The sequence below is a fragment of the Dendropsophus ebraccatus genome, chromosome 1 (assembly GCF_027789765.1).
Source record: "Dendropsophus ebraccatus isolate aDenEbr1 chromosome 1, aDenEbr1.pat, whole genome shotgun sequence".
In the NCBI taxonomy this organism is placed as follows: domain Eukaryota; kingdom Metazoa; phylum Chordata; class Amphibia; order Anura; family Hylidae; genus Dendropsophus; species Dendropsophus ebraccatus.
Genome location: NC_091454.1, coordinates 9567053 through 9585001, shown reverse-complemented (window position 1 = coordinate 9585001; position 17949 = coordinate 9567053). Strand labels below are relative to the sequence as shown.

Here is a 17949-nt window from a genome sequence, read left to right as displayed (position 1 = left end):
CCCCCAATCTACAGAGCCCACCACATCCTATACCCCCCAATCTACAGAGGCCACCACATCCTCTAGCCCCCCGATCATCTACAGAGCCCACCACATCCTATACCCCCGATCTACAGAGCCCACCACATCCTATACCCCCGATCTACAGAGCCCACCACATCCTATACCCCCGATCTAGAGCCCACCACATCCTATACCCCCCAATCTACAGAGCCCACCACATCCTATAGCCCCCTGATCATATACAGAGCCCACCACATCCTATACCTCCCAATCTACAGAGGCCACCACATCCTATACCCCCCAATCTACAGAGGCCACCACATCCTATACCCCCCAATCTACAGAGGCCATCACATCCTCTAGCCCCCTGATCATATACAGAGCCCACCACATCCTATACCTCCCAATCTACAGAGGCCACCACATCCTATACCCCCCGATCATCTACACAGACCACCACATCCTATACCCCCCAATTATCTACAGAGCCCACCACATCCTATACCCCCCAATTATCTACAGAGCCCACCAGCTCCTATATCCCCCAATCTACAGAGCCCACCACATCCTATACCCCCAATCTACAGAGGCCACCACATCATATACCCCCCAATCTACAGAGGCCACCACATCCTATACCCCCCAATCTACAGAGGCCACCACATCCTATACCCCCCAATCTACAGAGGCCACCACATCCTCTAGCCCCCCGATCATCTACACAGACCACCACATCCTATAGCCCCTGATCATCTACAGAGCCCACCACATCATATACCCCCCCCATCTACAGAGCCCACCACATCCTATAGCCCCTGATCATATACAGAGCCCTATACCTACTATACCCCCCGATCATATACAGAGCCCACCACATTCTATTACCCCCGATCGTCTGTGTACAAACATTACATTACTGATCCTGTGCTGATCCTGAGTTACATCCTGTATTATACTCCAGAGCTGCACTCACTATTCTGCTGGTGGGGTCACTGTGTACATACATTACATTACTGATCCTGAGTTACATCCTGTATTATACCCCAAAGCTGCACTCACTATTCTGCTGGTGGGGTCACTGTGTACATACATTGCTGAGTTACATCCAGAGCACAGATCACAACTCTGCAGGTTTCAGACTCTCCCTTCCAAGTTAGATATTGTTTAACTGAGCTGCATTCTACACCAGGCAGCATAGTGAGTGCAGCTCTGGGGTATAATACAGGATCAGTAATGTAATGTATGTACACATTGACCCCACCAGCAGCATAGTGAGTGCAGCTCTGGGGTATAATACAGGATGTAACTCAGGATCAGTACACGATCAGTAATGTAATGTATGTAACACAGTGACCCCACCAGCAGAATAGTGAGTGCAGCTCTGAGGTATAATACTGCACTGTCTATGAAGAACGCATCCATACATCCGCCATATAGTGTGGCACAGAGGTGACTGTACACCGGGGTCGTCTCCTGACAGATGGTCGTACATCATGGTGACGCTGGGACCCGCCTCGCCTTCTCCTATGTGACGATATCTCAGAATGGAGGTCAACAGACCAAAAATAGACGAAGCCAAAATGCTGGAAGCTGAGACCGGGAACCATCTGGCGTGTGAACGTATAAGATAACGGGGAGCGCTGTCCTCATATAGAGGGCACTGGGACACCAGGACTACAACCCCTGCCATCCACCATCGTCAGGAAGACTTATTATGGGGGAGATTTATCAAACTGGTGTAAAGTAGAGCTGGCTCAGTTGCCCCTAGCAACCAATCAGATTCCACCTTTAATTTTCCAAGGAATCTATGAGGAAAGAAAAGGTGAATCTGATTGGTTGCTAGGGGCAAATGAGTGCGGCCTACTTTACAATAAATCCCCCCATAGGGGGAGATTTATCAGACGGTGTAAAGTAAAACTGGCTTAGTTGCCCCTAGCAACCAATCAGATTCCACCTTTCATTTTCCAAAGAGTCTGTGAGGAATAAAAAGGTGAAATCTGATTGGTTGCTAGGGGCAACTGGGCCAGGCCTACTTTATAATAAATCCCCCATAGTCTGTATTTATTAGCAGGTGACAGGGCCATAATATGTGAAAACAAGAGCCAATGGCAAACTCCCCAGCCGTCATGTGACCTCATTTACACTCTGCGGGTTCTGTGTCATCTCCATTGACTATGATGGGAACAGGAGAGCAGCGCATTCACTGACATTTAGACCTTAAAGGGGGAAGCCCAATTTTTTCCAAAGTTTTTTGCAAACTTTATCCCTTAGTATGAGAATGGGTTTAAAAAAAAAAAGAAAGAGAAAACTGAAGATCCCCTTTAAGCCCTGAAAGTGAGCCCCTTTAAGGGATGCTGGTTACCTCACAGCGCTCTCTCCTGCTGACACCCAGCACTTGGCGTTAATAGAGGTTTGGAAGAAACCGCAGGCAAAGCCTTGAGGAAGTGCGGAGGGTGGACGGAAGCCGCTCTCTATTAACCCTTCCCTCCTGCAGACATGGCTGGTTGGGGGGTTCGCCTCATCTTTCCATCAGGGTTTGGGAAAGCTGGGTGACTGCAGACATGGCCAGAAGTTATGATAAAGCTGTCAGGGTGTGCAGGGACTTGTAGTTCCCCATGTTTAGACCTTCTCCTCATAATCATCACCCCTTTCCTCCTCCTCCGGAGCAGCGCTCACTTATTTCCTGTTATTCGTTAATTGGCAAAATAGTTTACAGAGACGTTAAGTTCGTCGGATGGCGCCCATTTAAAGGGGTAGTTCACCCCCCAAAAAAATTCAACTAGTGCCAGAAAGTGCAAGAGATTTGTTATTTACTTCTATTAAAAAAATCTCCACTTTTCCACTACTTATCAGCTGCTGTATGTCCTGCCAGTCTGACACAGTGCTCTCTGCTGCCACCTCTGTTCATGTCAGGAACTGTCCAGAGCAGTAGCAAATCCCCATAGGAAACCTCTCCTGCTCTGGACAGTTCCTGACATGGACAGAGGTGGCAGCAGAGAGCACTGTGTCAGACTGGAGAGAATACACCACTTCCTGTAGGACATACAGCAGCTGATAAGTACTGGAATACTGGATTTTTTTTTTAATAGAAGTCATATACACATCTGTATAACTTTCTGACACCAGCTGATTTGTAAGAAAACATTTTTGGGTGTACAGTCCCTTTAAGTTTGTCTTATGCAGTGCAGTACAGTTAAGTTTGTCAGATGGCGTACAGTTAGGTTTGCCTTATGCAATGCAGTTAGTTTTGTCTCATGCTGAAGCAAGGTATGTTTTTCAGATGCTGCATGGATAAGTTTGTTAGGTGACACCGTTAAGTTTGTCAGATGCAATATACTTCAAGTCGTGCATGTGATACAGTTAGGTTTATCCCGTACAGTTTGGTTTATCAGATGCCGTAACAGTTAAGTTCGTCAGATGGCGCACAATCATGTTTCCCATATGAAATACAGTTAGGTTTGTCTCATGCTGCAAAGTTAAGTTTGTCAGATGACGCAGTTAAGATTGTCAGATGCTTCAGTCTGCTTCATGTGATACAGTTAGGTGTATCTCATCCAGCAGAGTTAGGTTTGCCAGGTGCCACACAGTTTGGTTTGTCAGATGCTGCAAAGTTAAGTTTGTCAGATGGCGTACAATTAGGTTTGCCTTAACTTTACAGCTTGAGACAAACCTAACTGTACTGCATAGGGGAAACCTAATTGTACGCCATCTGACAAACTTAACTTTACAGAATGAGACACAAAGATAACTGTACTGCATAAGTTTGTCAGATGACGCGGTTCAAGTCAGACGCCATGCACTTCAGTTTGTTTGGCGCGATACAGTTTAGGTTGATCTCATACTGCAGCGTTAAGTTTGTCAGACGGTGCAAAATTCGGTTTGTCAGCTGCCACACTGTTAAGTTTGTCAGATGGCGTACAATTAGGTTTACAGCTAACTGTATTGCTTAGGGCAAACCTAATTGTACGCCATCTGACAAACTTAACTTTACAGCATGAGACAAAGCTAACTGTTACATAAGTTTGCAGTTAAGTTTGTCAGATGGCGCACAGTTAACTCCACCTAACGCTACACGCTTACATTTTGTTAAGATAGTCGAACGCTACAAAGCTAAGATTGCCGGATGCCGCACTGTTACCTTTTATCAGACGCCGCAAAAGTTAAGTTTGTCAGGGGGCGCACACATAGGTCTACCAATTAAGTGTGTAAGATTCTTCAAAAAGTAAGGTTTGTCAGGGGTGCACATGGCACGTAGTTAAGGTTGTCAGACGGCGCACGTGAAACATAGTTAAGGTTGTCAGCTGGCGCACAGTTATATTTCATCGCAGTCGATCCGACTGGTGCAGGTGCCTAGATGCAGCAGAGTCGAGTTTGTAAGGTGCTTGAGTACCACGTCCCCTATACATTTAAAGGGCCGGCACCCTATTAATATAAGTATAGTATATAGTATAAGTCACATGCAACTGCTGCAAAACTACAACTCCCATCATGCCCGGACAGCCTTCGGCTGTCCGGGCATGATGGGAATTGTAGTTTTGCCCAGCCTGGCATTGGCAGGGCTGGCACTTACCTATGTCGGAGTTGCAGAAGGCATCCTGGGGGTGACTGGGGGCGCAGGTGCAGCCGTCCACCGAGTATAAGAAGTCCCCAATAACCAGGGTGAGGGTGAGGAGCAGCAGGTTGGCGATGACTGACATAGTGCCCGGTCCACAGTCTCTACTATCACAGCTGGAGCTGGTACCTCTCTGAGCTGCCCGCCTGCTGACAGCAGGTTATATGGAGAAGAGTGTGTGCCTGCCGTCCCCGCCCCTGCAGCCCCAGCCAATGGGATGAGCAGGGGGGCGAGGCTACCATCAGTCCCTCTTATGTTTCCTTCTAGGGGGATAAGGGAAGGGTTCTGCACCTCTAGATGGGGGGGACTCCGAAGGGACTAAAGCAGAGGAGCCCAGTACAAAACAACATCACTACGCATGCAGCAGAGCCGAGTTTGTCATAAACTCTTACAGGGATTATCCAATGGTAGAAAAATGGCGCCACCCCCTGTCCTCAGGTTGTGTGTGGTATTACCTCTGGTGGGATATGTGCTGCAGTGTAGCAGAGCTGAGTTTGTTATAAAGCACAGCTAGATATCATATTGATTTATTGTAGATAAATGTAGCAGAGCTGAGTTTGTTACACAGCGCAGCTAGATATCATATTGATTTAGTGTAGATAAATGTAGCAGAGCTGAGTTTGTTATATATCATATTGCAGTCCATTATGTGATGCAATGATGTAGACAGATGTAGCAGAGCTGAGTTTGTTACACAACGCAGCTAGGTATCATATTGATTTATTGTAGATAAATGTAGCAGAGCTGAGTTTGTTACACAGCGCAGCTAGGTATCATATTGATTTATTGTAGATAAATATAGCAGAGCTGAGTTTGTTATATATCATATTGCAGTCCATTATGTGATGCAATGATGTAGACAGATGTAGCAGAGCTGAGTTTGTTACACAGCGCAGCTAGATATCATATTGATTTATTGTAGATAAATGTAGCAGAGCTGAGTTTGTTATACAGCACAGCTAGATATCATATTGATTTATTGTAGATAAATGTAGCAGAGCTGAGTTTGTTATACAGCACAGCTAGATATCATATTGATTTATTGTAGATAAATGTAGCAGAGCTGAGTTTGTTATAAACTCTTAAAGGGTTAGTAGAAAAACGGCGCCACCCCCTGTCCTCAGGTTGTGTGTGGTATTACCTCTGTTGGGATATGAGCTGCAGTGTAGCAGAGCTGAGTTTGTTATACAGTGCAGCTATATATCATATTGCAGTCCATTATGTGAAGCAATGATGTAGACAGATGTAGCAGAGCTGAGTTTGTTATACAACGCAGCTATATATCATATTGCAGTCCATTATGTGACGCAATGATGTAGACAGATGTAGCAGAGCTGAGTTTGTTATACAGCATAGCTATATATTACATTGGAGTCTATAATAGAACATAATGATATAGATAAATGTAGCAGAGCTGAGTTTGTTATACAGCATTATTATATATCCTATTGATTTATTGTAGATAGATGTAGCAGAGCTGAGCTGGCTGTACAGCACAGTTTTACATCATATTGCATGTAATACAATGATGTAGATAGATGTAGCAGAGCTGAGTTTGTTATAAGGTGCAGCTAAACGTTATATTGTAATCCGTAATTTTATATAGTGATATAGACAAATGTAGCTGAGCTGAGTTTGTTATACAGCACAGTTATATATCACATTGCAGTCCATAATAGTACATAATGACTTAGACAGATGTAGCAGAGTTCAGTCTGTTATACAGCATAGCTATACATCATATTGATTTATTGTAGATAAATGTAGCAGAGCTGAGTTGGCTGTACAGCACAGTTATACATCATATTGCAGTCCATAATGTGATGCAATGATGTAGACAGATGTAGCAGAGCTGAGTTTGTTATACAGCATAGCTATATATCACATTGGAGTCTATAATAGAACATTCGTAATTTTATGTAGAGAAGTAGACAAATGTAGCAGAGTTGACTTGGTTATACAGCACAGTTTTGCCTTATATTGCAATTCATAATAGTAAACGGCAAGGTAGATATATGTAGCAGAGCTGAGGTTGTTATACAGCACAGTTATATATCCTCTTGCAATTCATAATAGTAAACGGCAAGGTAGATAGATGTAGCAGAGCTGAGGTTGTTATACAGCATAGCTATAGATCATATTGCAATTCATAATAGTATACAATGATGTAGACAAATGTAGCAGAGCTGAGTTTGCTGTACAGAACAGTTATATATCACATTGCAATTTATAATATTATTCAATGATGTAGCAGAGCTGAGATTGTTATTCGGCGCACCTCATTTTTTCGCGCTCATCAACAGGACTGCAGATAAACTGGTGACTTAGTGAATCAATACAGATAAATAGCTCATTTAGCTCTGCTACATCTATATTACAAGGATGCCATAAGAATTTCCTAAGTAAAAGAGTCTCTTCCAGGCATGGGAGCTGGGCCATTGCAGAGTACTCCTTACAGATGTAGCAGAGCTGATTGTGTCAAATGGCACAGTTATACATAATATATAGTGATATATAGACAAATGGAGTAGAGCTGAGTTTGTTATTGGGCACACCTCACTGTTTGGTGGTTTTACATAGGACTGTGTATCAGGGAAGAGTTCAATAGCTTAATCAGCTCTGCTACATCTGTAAAACTGCACAAGGATGACAGAAGAATTTCCAAAATAAAAGCCTCTCCTCCGGGAATGGAAAAATATCATTGCAAAATTACATGACCCCTTACAGATTCAGCGGTGCTGAGTTTGTCATGCGGCACAGCTCTATAGCTTATAGGCACGTATACAAATGTAGCTGAGAGGAGCTTGTCAAACAGCACAACTTTATATGTTCTTACAATCCCTAATATTTTATAGATGTAGCCGAGCTGAGTTTGTCAAACGCCACCACAGTTACATAGGATGTTCCAATTATTATATTGATGTAGCAGAGCCGAGTTTGCTCATTTTTATGTTGTTTTACGACAGAATAACTGAACTCACAGTGTACCGACATCATTATATAGCCCAACCAGCTCTGCTACATCTGTATAAAAGGGATCACATAAGAATTACCAAGATGAAACAGTCTCTTCCAGGAATTGGAGCCGGGCCGATGCAAACTACCACAGTGTTTCTTCTTTAGAGCTGAGTTTGTCAGGTGGCACAGCTGGGATATACTGAATAATATTACAATCTATAGTAATATATAGGAATGTAAAAAGTGGTTGTAGAGCTGAGTTTGTTACTGGGCAATACTCATTGATTTGCTGTTTTACATAGGACTGCAGATAACCCTACCCACAGTGTATGAACACAGAGACCAATAGCACAGTAAGCTCTGCTACATCTGTATAGGAGCACGGGGCTTATGTAACAGATACAAGATACAAACTACTATTACTTTCTAAGGCTATGTTCACACTACATATAATTTCGTAAAACTACGTCCGTTGTTGCCAATTGCAACAACGGCCGTGATTAATACGAAAATATATGTAACATTGCCGCCTATGGAATCCTGGCCAGAGTGTATACACATAGGGGGAGATTTATGAAGAGCGGCGTACAAGTACGCCGGTCTTATATTAGGCCCCGCCCCCTTTTCCCTAGCAGGATTCACTAAGAGGCGCACGCCTCCCTGGCGTACGCTTCAAAAATGTCCCCCATAGCGCTGTACGCTCCGGCCGGGATCTCTTGCGGCACCGTAGAAGACTGACATGTCAGTTTTCTGTGGCGGCTATTCAGTGAATAGATTTGGATTGGATTGGAATGGATTTATCAAACATGGTGTAAAGTGAGACTGGCTCAGTTGCCCCTAGCAACCAATCAGATTCCACCTTTCATTTTCCAAACAGTCTGTGAGGAATGAAAGGTGGAATCTGATTGGTTGCTAGGGGCAACTGAGCCAGTCTCACTTTACACCATGTCTGATAAATTTCCCTCATAGAGTGTAGAGTTTGTCATTGGTTGCAGCTCACTTTTTTTATTATTTACATAGGACTGCCACTATATCTTTGCCTTAAAGAGTTAAATAGCTGGCTAAGCTCTGCTACATCTATACAGGCGCACACGGATGACATAAGAATTTCCAAAATAAAAGTGTCCTTGCCAGAAGTGGGAGCCGAGCCAATGCAAAGCTCCATGACATAATACTACTCGGTTATTCCCCGCAGGCTTAGCAGAGCTGACTTTGTCCTATGGCGGATCTATAATATTCCAGACTGCAGTGTATATAGATGTAGGTGAGCTGAGGTTGCCCCAATGGAAAACCATAGACAGTGTATCTCCTAATACTATATATATATATATATATATATATATATATATATATATATATGTAGCAGAGAGGAGTTTGTCATTGGGCACATGCATCATTATAGGACTACAGGTATAACCCTGCTGATCATGTCACATCATTTCAGAGCACTAAGGGATCCACTGAATGACAGACTGGGCTCTGCTACATCTGCATATTTACACAGGGAAGAAGTAGAGGACTAGGAGAGATTTCCCTGATAACCGCGTCTATGCCAGGAATGGGAGCCATGCCAGAGGGCAAACATCCACCACATTCTACCGAGACCGAGATGTAGCAGAGCTGAGGCAGTCACCGGCCAATACAGTAATACAGGACCAGTAATGTAATGTATGTACACAGGGACCCCACCAGCAGAATAGTGAGTGCAGCTCTGGGGTATAATACAGGATCAGTAATGTAATGTATGTACACAGGGACCCCACCAGCAGAATAGTGAGTGCAGCTCTGGGGTATAATACAGGATGTAACTCAGGATCAGTAATGTAATGTATGTACACAGTGACCTCACCAGCAGAATAGTGAGTGCAGCTCTGGGGTATAATATAGGATGTAACTCAGGATCAGTAATGTATGTTCACAGTGACCTCACCAGCAGAATAGTGAGTGCAGCTCTGAAGTATAATACAGGATGTAACTCAGGATCAGTAATGTAATGTATGTACACAGTGACCCCACCAGCAGAATAGTGAGTGCAGCTCTGGGGTATAATACAGGATCAGTAATGTAATATATGTACACAGTGACCCCACCAGCAGAATAGTGAGTGCAGCTCTGGGGTATAATACAGGATGTAACTCAGGATCAGTAATGTAATGTATGTACACAGTGACCTCACCAGCAGAATAGTGAGTGCAGCTCTGGGGTATAATATAGGATGTAACTCAGGATCAGTAATGTATGTTCACAGTGACCTCACCAGCAGAATAGTGAGTGCAGCTCTGAAGTATAATACAGGATGTAACTCAGGATCAGTAATGTAATGTATGTACACAGTGACCCCACCAGCAGAATAGTGAGTGCAGCTCTGGAGTATAATACAGGATATAACTCAGGATCAGTAATGTAATATATGTACACAGGGAACCCACCAGCAGAATAGTGAGTGCAGCTCTGGAGTATAATACAGATCAGTACAATTGTATCCATTATGAGATAACCAGTCAGGACTCTACGACTGAAACACTGTAAGGCTATGTTCACACAACGTATCTTTTCGTAAAAGGCGGTTGATGAATTAGGCAACAACGGCCGTACCTTTTGCGAAAAGATACATTGCCTATACTGCTACGGGTTTTCTGCGGCTGCTATTCATTGAACTGCGGCCGCAGAAACCCTGTCAGTGCACACTGTGGAGTGAGTGGATCCGGACGCACGCTCACTCGCTCCATAGCGTGCAGTGGAGTGTTCTAATGCGGGTGTGCACGGATGCACCCGCATCAGAACACTACGGCCGAAAAGATCATCCGGCTGGTACTGCGGCCGGGATGATTTTTTTAAAGAACGGCCGGTCTAATACAATGTGTGAACATAGCCTTACAAATCAGAACAGAGATATCTTTAGCTCATTATCCAGGCTGGATGCAGCTGCAAGTAATATTTCCATAGTGCAATGTATTATTCTGTATATATTCTGCCGGTTTATAGAACATGGACCTATTTCTGTGTCTGGCCCTTTAAGAACAAGTGCCCCAGTAGTAGTGATAGCAGGGGCAGATCTCCTGTGTCTGATGTAGTGATAGTGATGGGGGATATAGTGATGGGGGGGTACAGTATGGGCAGAGCTGATGGTCCGGGTGACATCTGCCCCCATCAGAGAGAATAGTGAGTGAGGAGGTGATGAGGCGGAGGGCGGCTGCCCGGCACACTGTGTACACTCCAGAGGGGAAATAGCTCTGGCAGGCGCTGGGATGCTGGCGGCCTGCCTCCAGCTGCACAAACACCCAGCCGGGCCCACAGAGGTCCAGGCCTCAGGATTAGGATGGGGACCAGATGATCGGCCCTTAAAGTGGCTCTCCAACCTTCCCACAGCTCTCATACGTCCATTTATTCTGATACAGAGCTCTGAACCCTCTGCACAGACACAGAGAGGTCACATATAGGTCTCCCTGCTGTGACCACCAGGGGGACATCCCTGCCTGCTGTAGTATGCTGCCCCTGGTGGTGGTTGCAGGTACTACTGGTACTAAAAGTATGGCTAATCGCTGCCCTGCCCTGCTGAGGGGTCAGTATAGTATATGTTCCCGCCATCACAGCGCTGTATACCCCCAATAACCCCTAGGTGTGGCGATCAGGGCCTGTCACTTCATGGGCCGCTGATATGTTCTGCTCAGGCAGGCGCCCCTGTATGGGGAAGGACAGGAGGGCAGCTGCACAGATCCATCACTGCAAACTGGGGAGATTGTGCATCTAGGTTATTGAACACTAGGGGGAGCACTGCACATTACTCATAGTCTAATAGTCATATTCCATTGTATTCTCTGTGATAGAATAATAGAGAGGAAACAACGGACACTAAAGAGACTCCTGTAACCTGATATATCACATCCACCGAACCGGAGACACTATCTATCTATCTATCTTATCTATCTATCTATCTATCTATCTCCTATATATCTATCTATCTATCTATCTATCTCCTATATATCTATCTATCTATCTATCTATCTCCTATCTATCTATCTCCTATATATCTATCTATCTATCTATCTATCTATCTATCTAATAGCAAAAAATCCGCAGCCCTCATGAAAAATTAGTGTAAGGTTGGTGCACACCGCGTACACCGATCCAGGTGTACTCCAATATAAGTTAAAAAATGCGGCAGCACTCCGGCAACTCCAAGTCAAAGTAAATTTATTAACACTCCATGCAAATACAGCGACGTTTCTGACTGCACACCGCAGTCTTTTTTCAAGCATGCTTGAAAAAAGACTGCGGTGTGCAGTCAGAAACGTCGCTGTATTTGCATGGAGTGTTAATAAATTCACTTTGACTTGGAGTTGCCGGAGTGCTGCCGCATTTTTGAACTTCTATCTATCTATCTATCTATCTATCTATCTCCTATCTATCTCCTATCTATCTATCTATCTATCTCCTATCTATCTATCTATCTCCTATCTATCTATCTATCTCCTATCTATCTATCTATCTCCTATCTATCTATCTATCTATCTATCTCCTATCAATCAATCTATCTATCTATCTATCTATCTATCTATCTATCTATCTATCTCCTATCTATCTCCTATCTATCTATCTATCTATCTATCTATCTCCTATCTATCTATCTATCTATCTATCTATCTATCTCCTATCTATCTATCTATCTATCTATCTATCTATCTATCACCTATCTATCTATCTATCTATCTATCTATCTATCTCCTATCTATCTATCTATCTATCTATCTATCTATCTCCTATCTATCTATCTATCTATCTATCTATCTATCTATCTATCTATCTATCTAGTGAGGGTCCCTGGGAGGTCTAGCGGGCAGTGTGAGGGTCCCTGGGAGGTCTAGCGGGCAGTGTGAGGATCCCTGGGAGGTCTAGCGGGCAGTGTGAGGGTCCCTGGGAGGTCTAGCGGGCAGTGTGAGGGTCCCTGGGAGGTCTAGCGGGCAGTGTGAGGGTCCCTGGGAGGTCTAGCGGGCAGTGTGAGGGTCCCTGTTGTGGTCATGTGACCTATCCCCACAGCTTCTGCTATGCCTCAGACTACATGGTACGGGGCCCCTGGGACTGTAAGGGTTAAGAGGGCAAACCCATTACAAGCTATGATTATTATAATGGTTTCCCCGCCACTACTCTCTCATTAGTGCGGCCTGTAGCCCGGGGCCGGGCGTCTTCTGGGTATTAATGAAGAGCAGACCCCCCTCCCCCAGAATTCTTTGCATCTATTAATGTCTTCCCCCCATTTCCTTGAAACAACAAGCTATTATTGTTAATGGGAAGCGATTCCCTGGTGTCCTGACATAAACAATGGTATATAGCTGTCACTCAGGGTATACAGCTAGAATGGCGGTTGCTAGGTGGTGTGTGCATAGCAACCACACTTGAAATGACCCCATAAATGTAATAATCAGATCTTTCCCTTCAGGACCTGCTCACTTTTTAGCATCATATTCAGGGTGGCGGGGGTATAGCGACGGCCGTTATCTGCCCCTCAGTGACAAAACACTGGTTGCTAGGTGATGTGTACATAGTAACATGGTTGCCAGGGCCAAAAATGGTTGGTGTTATCCAAGATATGACTGTCCTCATCTTAGTCCGTGGTTTTCTACTCGATACTCACTTTTAAGTTGCCTAAAAAACCTCATAAAAAATTCTGTGGTTGCTAGGTGATCTGTCCATAGCAACCAGGCTGTTGGTAGTACTGGTGACTACTAATGTCTCAGAATCTACCAAGACTCTGTCTCTCAGGTCCTGTCTGACAACTTCATGTAACAGGGTATGGTTTTCAGGTGATATGTCCATAGCAACCAGTTTGATAGCCACTTCCTGCAGGACATACAGCAGCTGATAAGTACTGGAAGACTGGTGATTTTTAAATAGAAGTAAACTACAAATCTATAACCTGATGATTTTTTTTACAGAGTATCCCTTTAAGACATCACTATTCCCCCCCTTTTCCGAGAAGGTGTAATGGCTCCTCCTGATCTGCTGCTCTATCCCTCCCATTGTTGACGGCTTGTTGCCTAGGTTACAGACCACCACTCTGCTCTAAAAGCAGTGGTCTGGCTGGTGTGTACACAGATATAGTATACATATTTATATTTATTATAGAATATATACACACAATTTTGCTATACGTCTACCTTATAGCTATATACACACCAGTCAGACCACTGCTTTTAGAGCAGAGTGGTGGTTGGTATTCCCCCCAGCAGATCTGAGTTTGGGTTCTATAAAAGCATTTGCACAGGACTGCAGGTTGCACAGGACTGCCTCCTCCCTATAAACCAGACTCTCCATATTCGGAGCCCTTATAAGGACACAGTGACGGGGGATGGGACTGTATTATTATAAACCAACGCGTTTCCGTCCTTTGAGCTATTTTTGGCTCCTCGGCTGTGACCCCATGTCCTCCCACACGTCAGATGTCCTCACCCAGCCCGGCGGGGTCCCCCACCACCATCACCCCCTCCCCAGCCTGGCGGGGTCCCCCACCACCATCACCCCCTCCCCAGCCCGGCGGGGTCCCCCACCACCATCACCCCCTCCCCAGCCTGGCGGGGTCCCCCACCACCATCACCCCCTCCCCAGCCCGGCGGGGTCCCCCACCACCATCACCCCCTCCCCAGCCTGGCGGGGTCCCCCACCACCATCACCCCCTCCCCAGCCCGGCGGGGTCCCCCACCACCATCACCCCCTCCCCAGCCCGGCGGGGTCCCCCACCACCATCACCCACTAATGGGGGTATGATGGGGAGGGGGTGACACATGACTAATGGGGGTATGATGGGGAGGGGGTGACACATGACTAATGGGGGTATGATAGGGAGGGATGAAACATGACTAATGGGGGCATGATGGGGAGGAGGTGACACATGACTAATGGGGGTATGATGGGGAGGAGGTGACACATGACTAATGGGGGCATGATGGGGAGGGGGGCGACACATGACAAATAAGGGGGGGGGGTTGAATGAATGGTGGAGCCTGAATGACGGCTCACAATGGCGGCACACCTAGTTCTAGTAAAATCTGATTACTAAAGCAGCATTGTATACAGGGTTGTTAGGCAGAGTATCCATAGCAACCAGTTTGCGGCATAGTATTGTGGATGGGGCGCGTTTCTAGGGTTGTGTAGTATTATGGGCAGTACACTATGAGGGTTGGATAGTATTATGGGCGGTACAGTATGAGGGTTGTGTAGTATTATGGGCGGTACAGTATGAGGGTTGCTTAGTATTATGAGAGTTGTGTAGTATTATGGGCAGTACACTATGAGGGCTGCTTAGTATTATGGGAGGTACACTATGAGGGTTGTGTAGTATTATGGGCGGTACAGTATGAGGGTTGTGTAGTATTATGGGCGGTACAGTATGAGGGTTGTGTAGTATTATGGGCAGTACACTATGAGGGTTGTGTAGTATTATGGGCGGTACACTATGAGGGTTGTGTAGTATTATGGGCGGTACAGTATGAGGGTTGTGTAGTATTATGGGCGGTACAGTATGAGGGTTGTGTAGTATTATGGGCGGTACACTATGAGGGTTGTGTAGTATTATGGGCGGTACACTATGGTAGTTGTGAAGTATTATTGGCAGTACAGTATGAGGGTTGTGTAGTATTATGGGCAGTACACTATGAGGGTTGTGTAGTTTTATGGGCGTACACTATGAGGGTTTTATAGTATTATGGGCTGTACACTATTACAGTTGTGTAGTATTATGGGCGGCAAACTATAAGGGTTGTATAGTATTATGGGCAGTACACTATGAGGGTCTTGTAGTATAATGGGCAGTACACTGAGGGTTGTGTAGTATTAGGGGCTGTACACTATAAGGGTTGGATAGTATTATGGGCGGTACACTATGGCAGTTGTGAAGTATCATTGGCAGTACACTATGAGGGTTGTGTAGTTTTATGGGCGTACACTATGAGGGTTTTGTAGTATTATGGGCGGTAAACTATGAGGGTTGTATAGCATTATGGACGGTACACTATAAGGGTCGTGTAGTATTATGGGCAGTACACTATGAGGGTCTTGTAGTATCGCCAGTACACTATGAGGATTGTGTAGTATTATGGGCAGTACACTATGAGGATCGTGTAGTATTATGGGCAGTACACTATGAGGGTCGTGTAGTATTATGGGCAGTACACTGAGGGTTGTGTAGTGTTATGGACAGTACAGTATGAGAGTTGTGTAGTATTATGGGCGGTACAGTATGAGGGTTGCTTAGTATTATGGGCAGGACAGTATGAGGGTTGTGTAGTATTATGGGCGGTACACTATGAGGGTTGCTTAGTATTATTGGCGGTACAGTATAAGGGTTGTGTAGTATTATGGGCAGTACACTATGAGGGTTGTGTAGTGTTATGGACAGTACAGTATGAGGGTTGTACACTATGAGGGTTGTGTAGTATAATGGGCAGTACACTATGAGGGTTGTGTAGTATAATGGGCAGTACACTATGAGGGTTGTGTAGTATTATGGGCAGTACACTATTAGGGTTGTGTAGTATTATAGGCGGTACACTATGAGGGTTGCTTAGTATTATTGGCGGTACAGTATAAGGGTTGTGTAGTATTATGGGCAGTACACTATGAGGGTTGTGTAGTGTTATGGACAGTACAGTATGAGGGTTGTACACTATGAGGGTTGCGTAGTATAATGGGCAATACACTATGAGGGTTGTGTAGTGTTATTGACAGTACACTATGAGGGTTGCTTAGTATTATGGGCAGTACAGTATGAGGGTTGTGTAGTATTATGGGCGGTACACTATGAGGGTTGTGTAGTATTATGGGCAGTACACTATGAGGGTTGTGTAGTATTATGGGCAATACACTATGAGGGTTGTGTAGTATTATGGGCAGTACACTATGAGGGTTGTGTAGTATTATGGGCGGTACACTATGAGGGTTGTGTAGTATAATGGGCAGTACACTATGAGGGTTGCTTAGTATTATGGGAGGTACACTATGAGGGTTGTGTAGTGTTATTGACAGTACACTATGAGGGTTGCTTAGTATTATGGACAGTACAGTGTGAGGGTTGTGTAGTATAATGGACAAGGTGTATGTGGCATTGTGTGAGGGTGTATATGGCGGCATGCTGGATGTAGGATCCTTTAATAATTTCTTGATTTTTCCTTTCAATCCCTTAAACTTTAATCGAGCGTTTTCCTGTGAGCGAAAAATATCTCTGAATTCCTGACGATATGACGTTGGCGCCGCGCCAAATCCTCCGAGACTGATTACAATAACAGAAGCACCTTCTGAGTAACCGGCAAGGAATCCACAGAGAACCATGGGAGGAGAGGTCCGCCGGCCTCGGGGGACTGTGGACGCCTCCGGCCCCGGTATTCCCCACATACCAGACTGTGCTGTTGCCCCCTATTAGTTTCATCATGGCTTCCCATCTTAAAGGGCCCAGTAGGGGGCGCACAGCTTATACCCTAATCACAATGGTATTCATGAGTATTGGGCGTACCGCCCCTTTAACACACCACTCCAAAATATAAAAGGTCACTCCACCTAAATGTCATCATTGTTACAGACATATATCGGGCAAGCCCTGCGATGACTCAGTATGTTTGATTTTGGGAGGTCCCGTCATATAAGTGTATGATTCAAGTACGAGACTATTTATGTAAGACGTATGGCGTCACCATGAAGAAACCTGTCCTGGAGACATAACGTACAATTTATAAAAATTATAGATAGCGGAATCATCCACTTGTGTGATCTCATCCGCCTATGCAGCCTGCTGTAGGTATCAGCACTGCATAGCGGTATTATATAGGAGCTGTGGGGCTGTATTAGTGATGTATCGCCATAAATCAGTAATATGTAGCAGTATTTTCCTGCTTTTGGTGCTTTATTGATAGACAGGCTCCTATGAGCACAGTTTGGCGGTATTATTTAAGGTAGTCAGCAAGTGTTCGATTTTTCTACAGCGCCACCGCAGGCAAAATGGAGCAGTAAAGAGTTTCCTATTCAAATCAGGAACATATAGCTATGTCAGATCCTTTGGAGCAAAAGATGCTCTTAGATTATTTACTGTATGGCGGTATTATTTATGTTCTCTTTGGAGATGTTATTACAGCACTGTGTTAGCTGTCTTTTACCCTATAGCAGTACTATTTCAGCACTGGATGGCAGTATTATTTATGTACTCTATAGAGATGTTATTACAGCACTGTGTTAGCTGTCTATTACTGTATAGCAGTACTATTTCAGCACTGTATGGCGGTATTATTTGTGTACTCTGTGGAGATGTTATTACAGCACTGTGTTAGCTGTCTATTACTGTAGAGCAGTACTATTTCAGCACTGTATGGCGGTATTATTTATGTCCTCTGTGG

The 17949-nt window shown here is 44.7% G+C and overlaps 2 protein-coding genes across 7 annotated transcripts in view; one reads left to right on the top strand and one right to left on the bottom strand.

The window, feature by feature from the left end:
- The window catches only part of TIMP3 (TIMP metallopeptidase inhibitor 3), a 32452-nt gene extending 27694 nt beyond the window's left edge, over positions 1 to 4758 (bottom strand). Inside the window, exon 1 of the mRNA XM_069966760.1 lies at positions 4574 to 4758. Coding sequence (XP_069822861.1) covers positions 4574 to 4700 — 127 coding nt within the window. The 5' untranslated portion in view covers positions 4701 to 4758. The remainder of the gene's footprint in view (positions 1 to 4573) is intronic.
- The window catches only part of SYN3 (synapsin III), a 174245-nt gene that overhangs the window by 123770 nt on the left and 32526 nt on the right, over positions 1 to 17949 (top strand). The gene's annotated exons all lie outside the window — the stretch shown is intronic.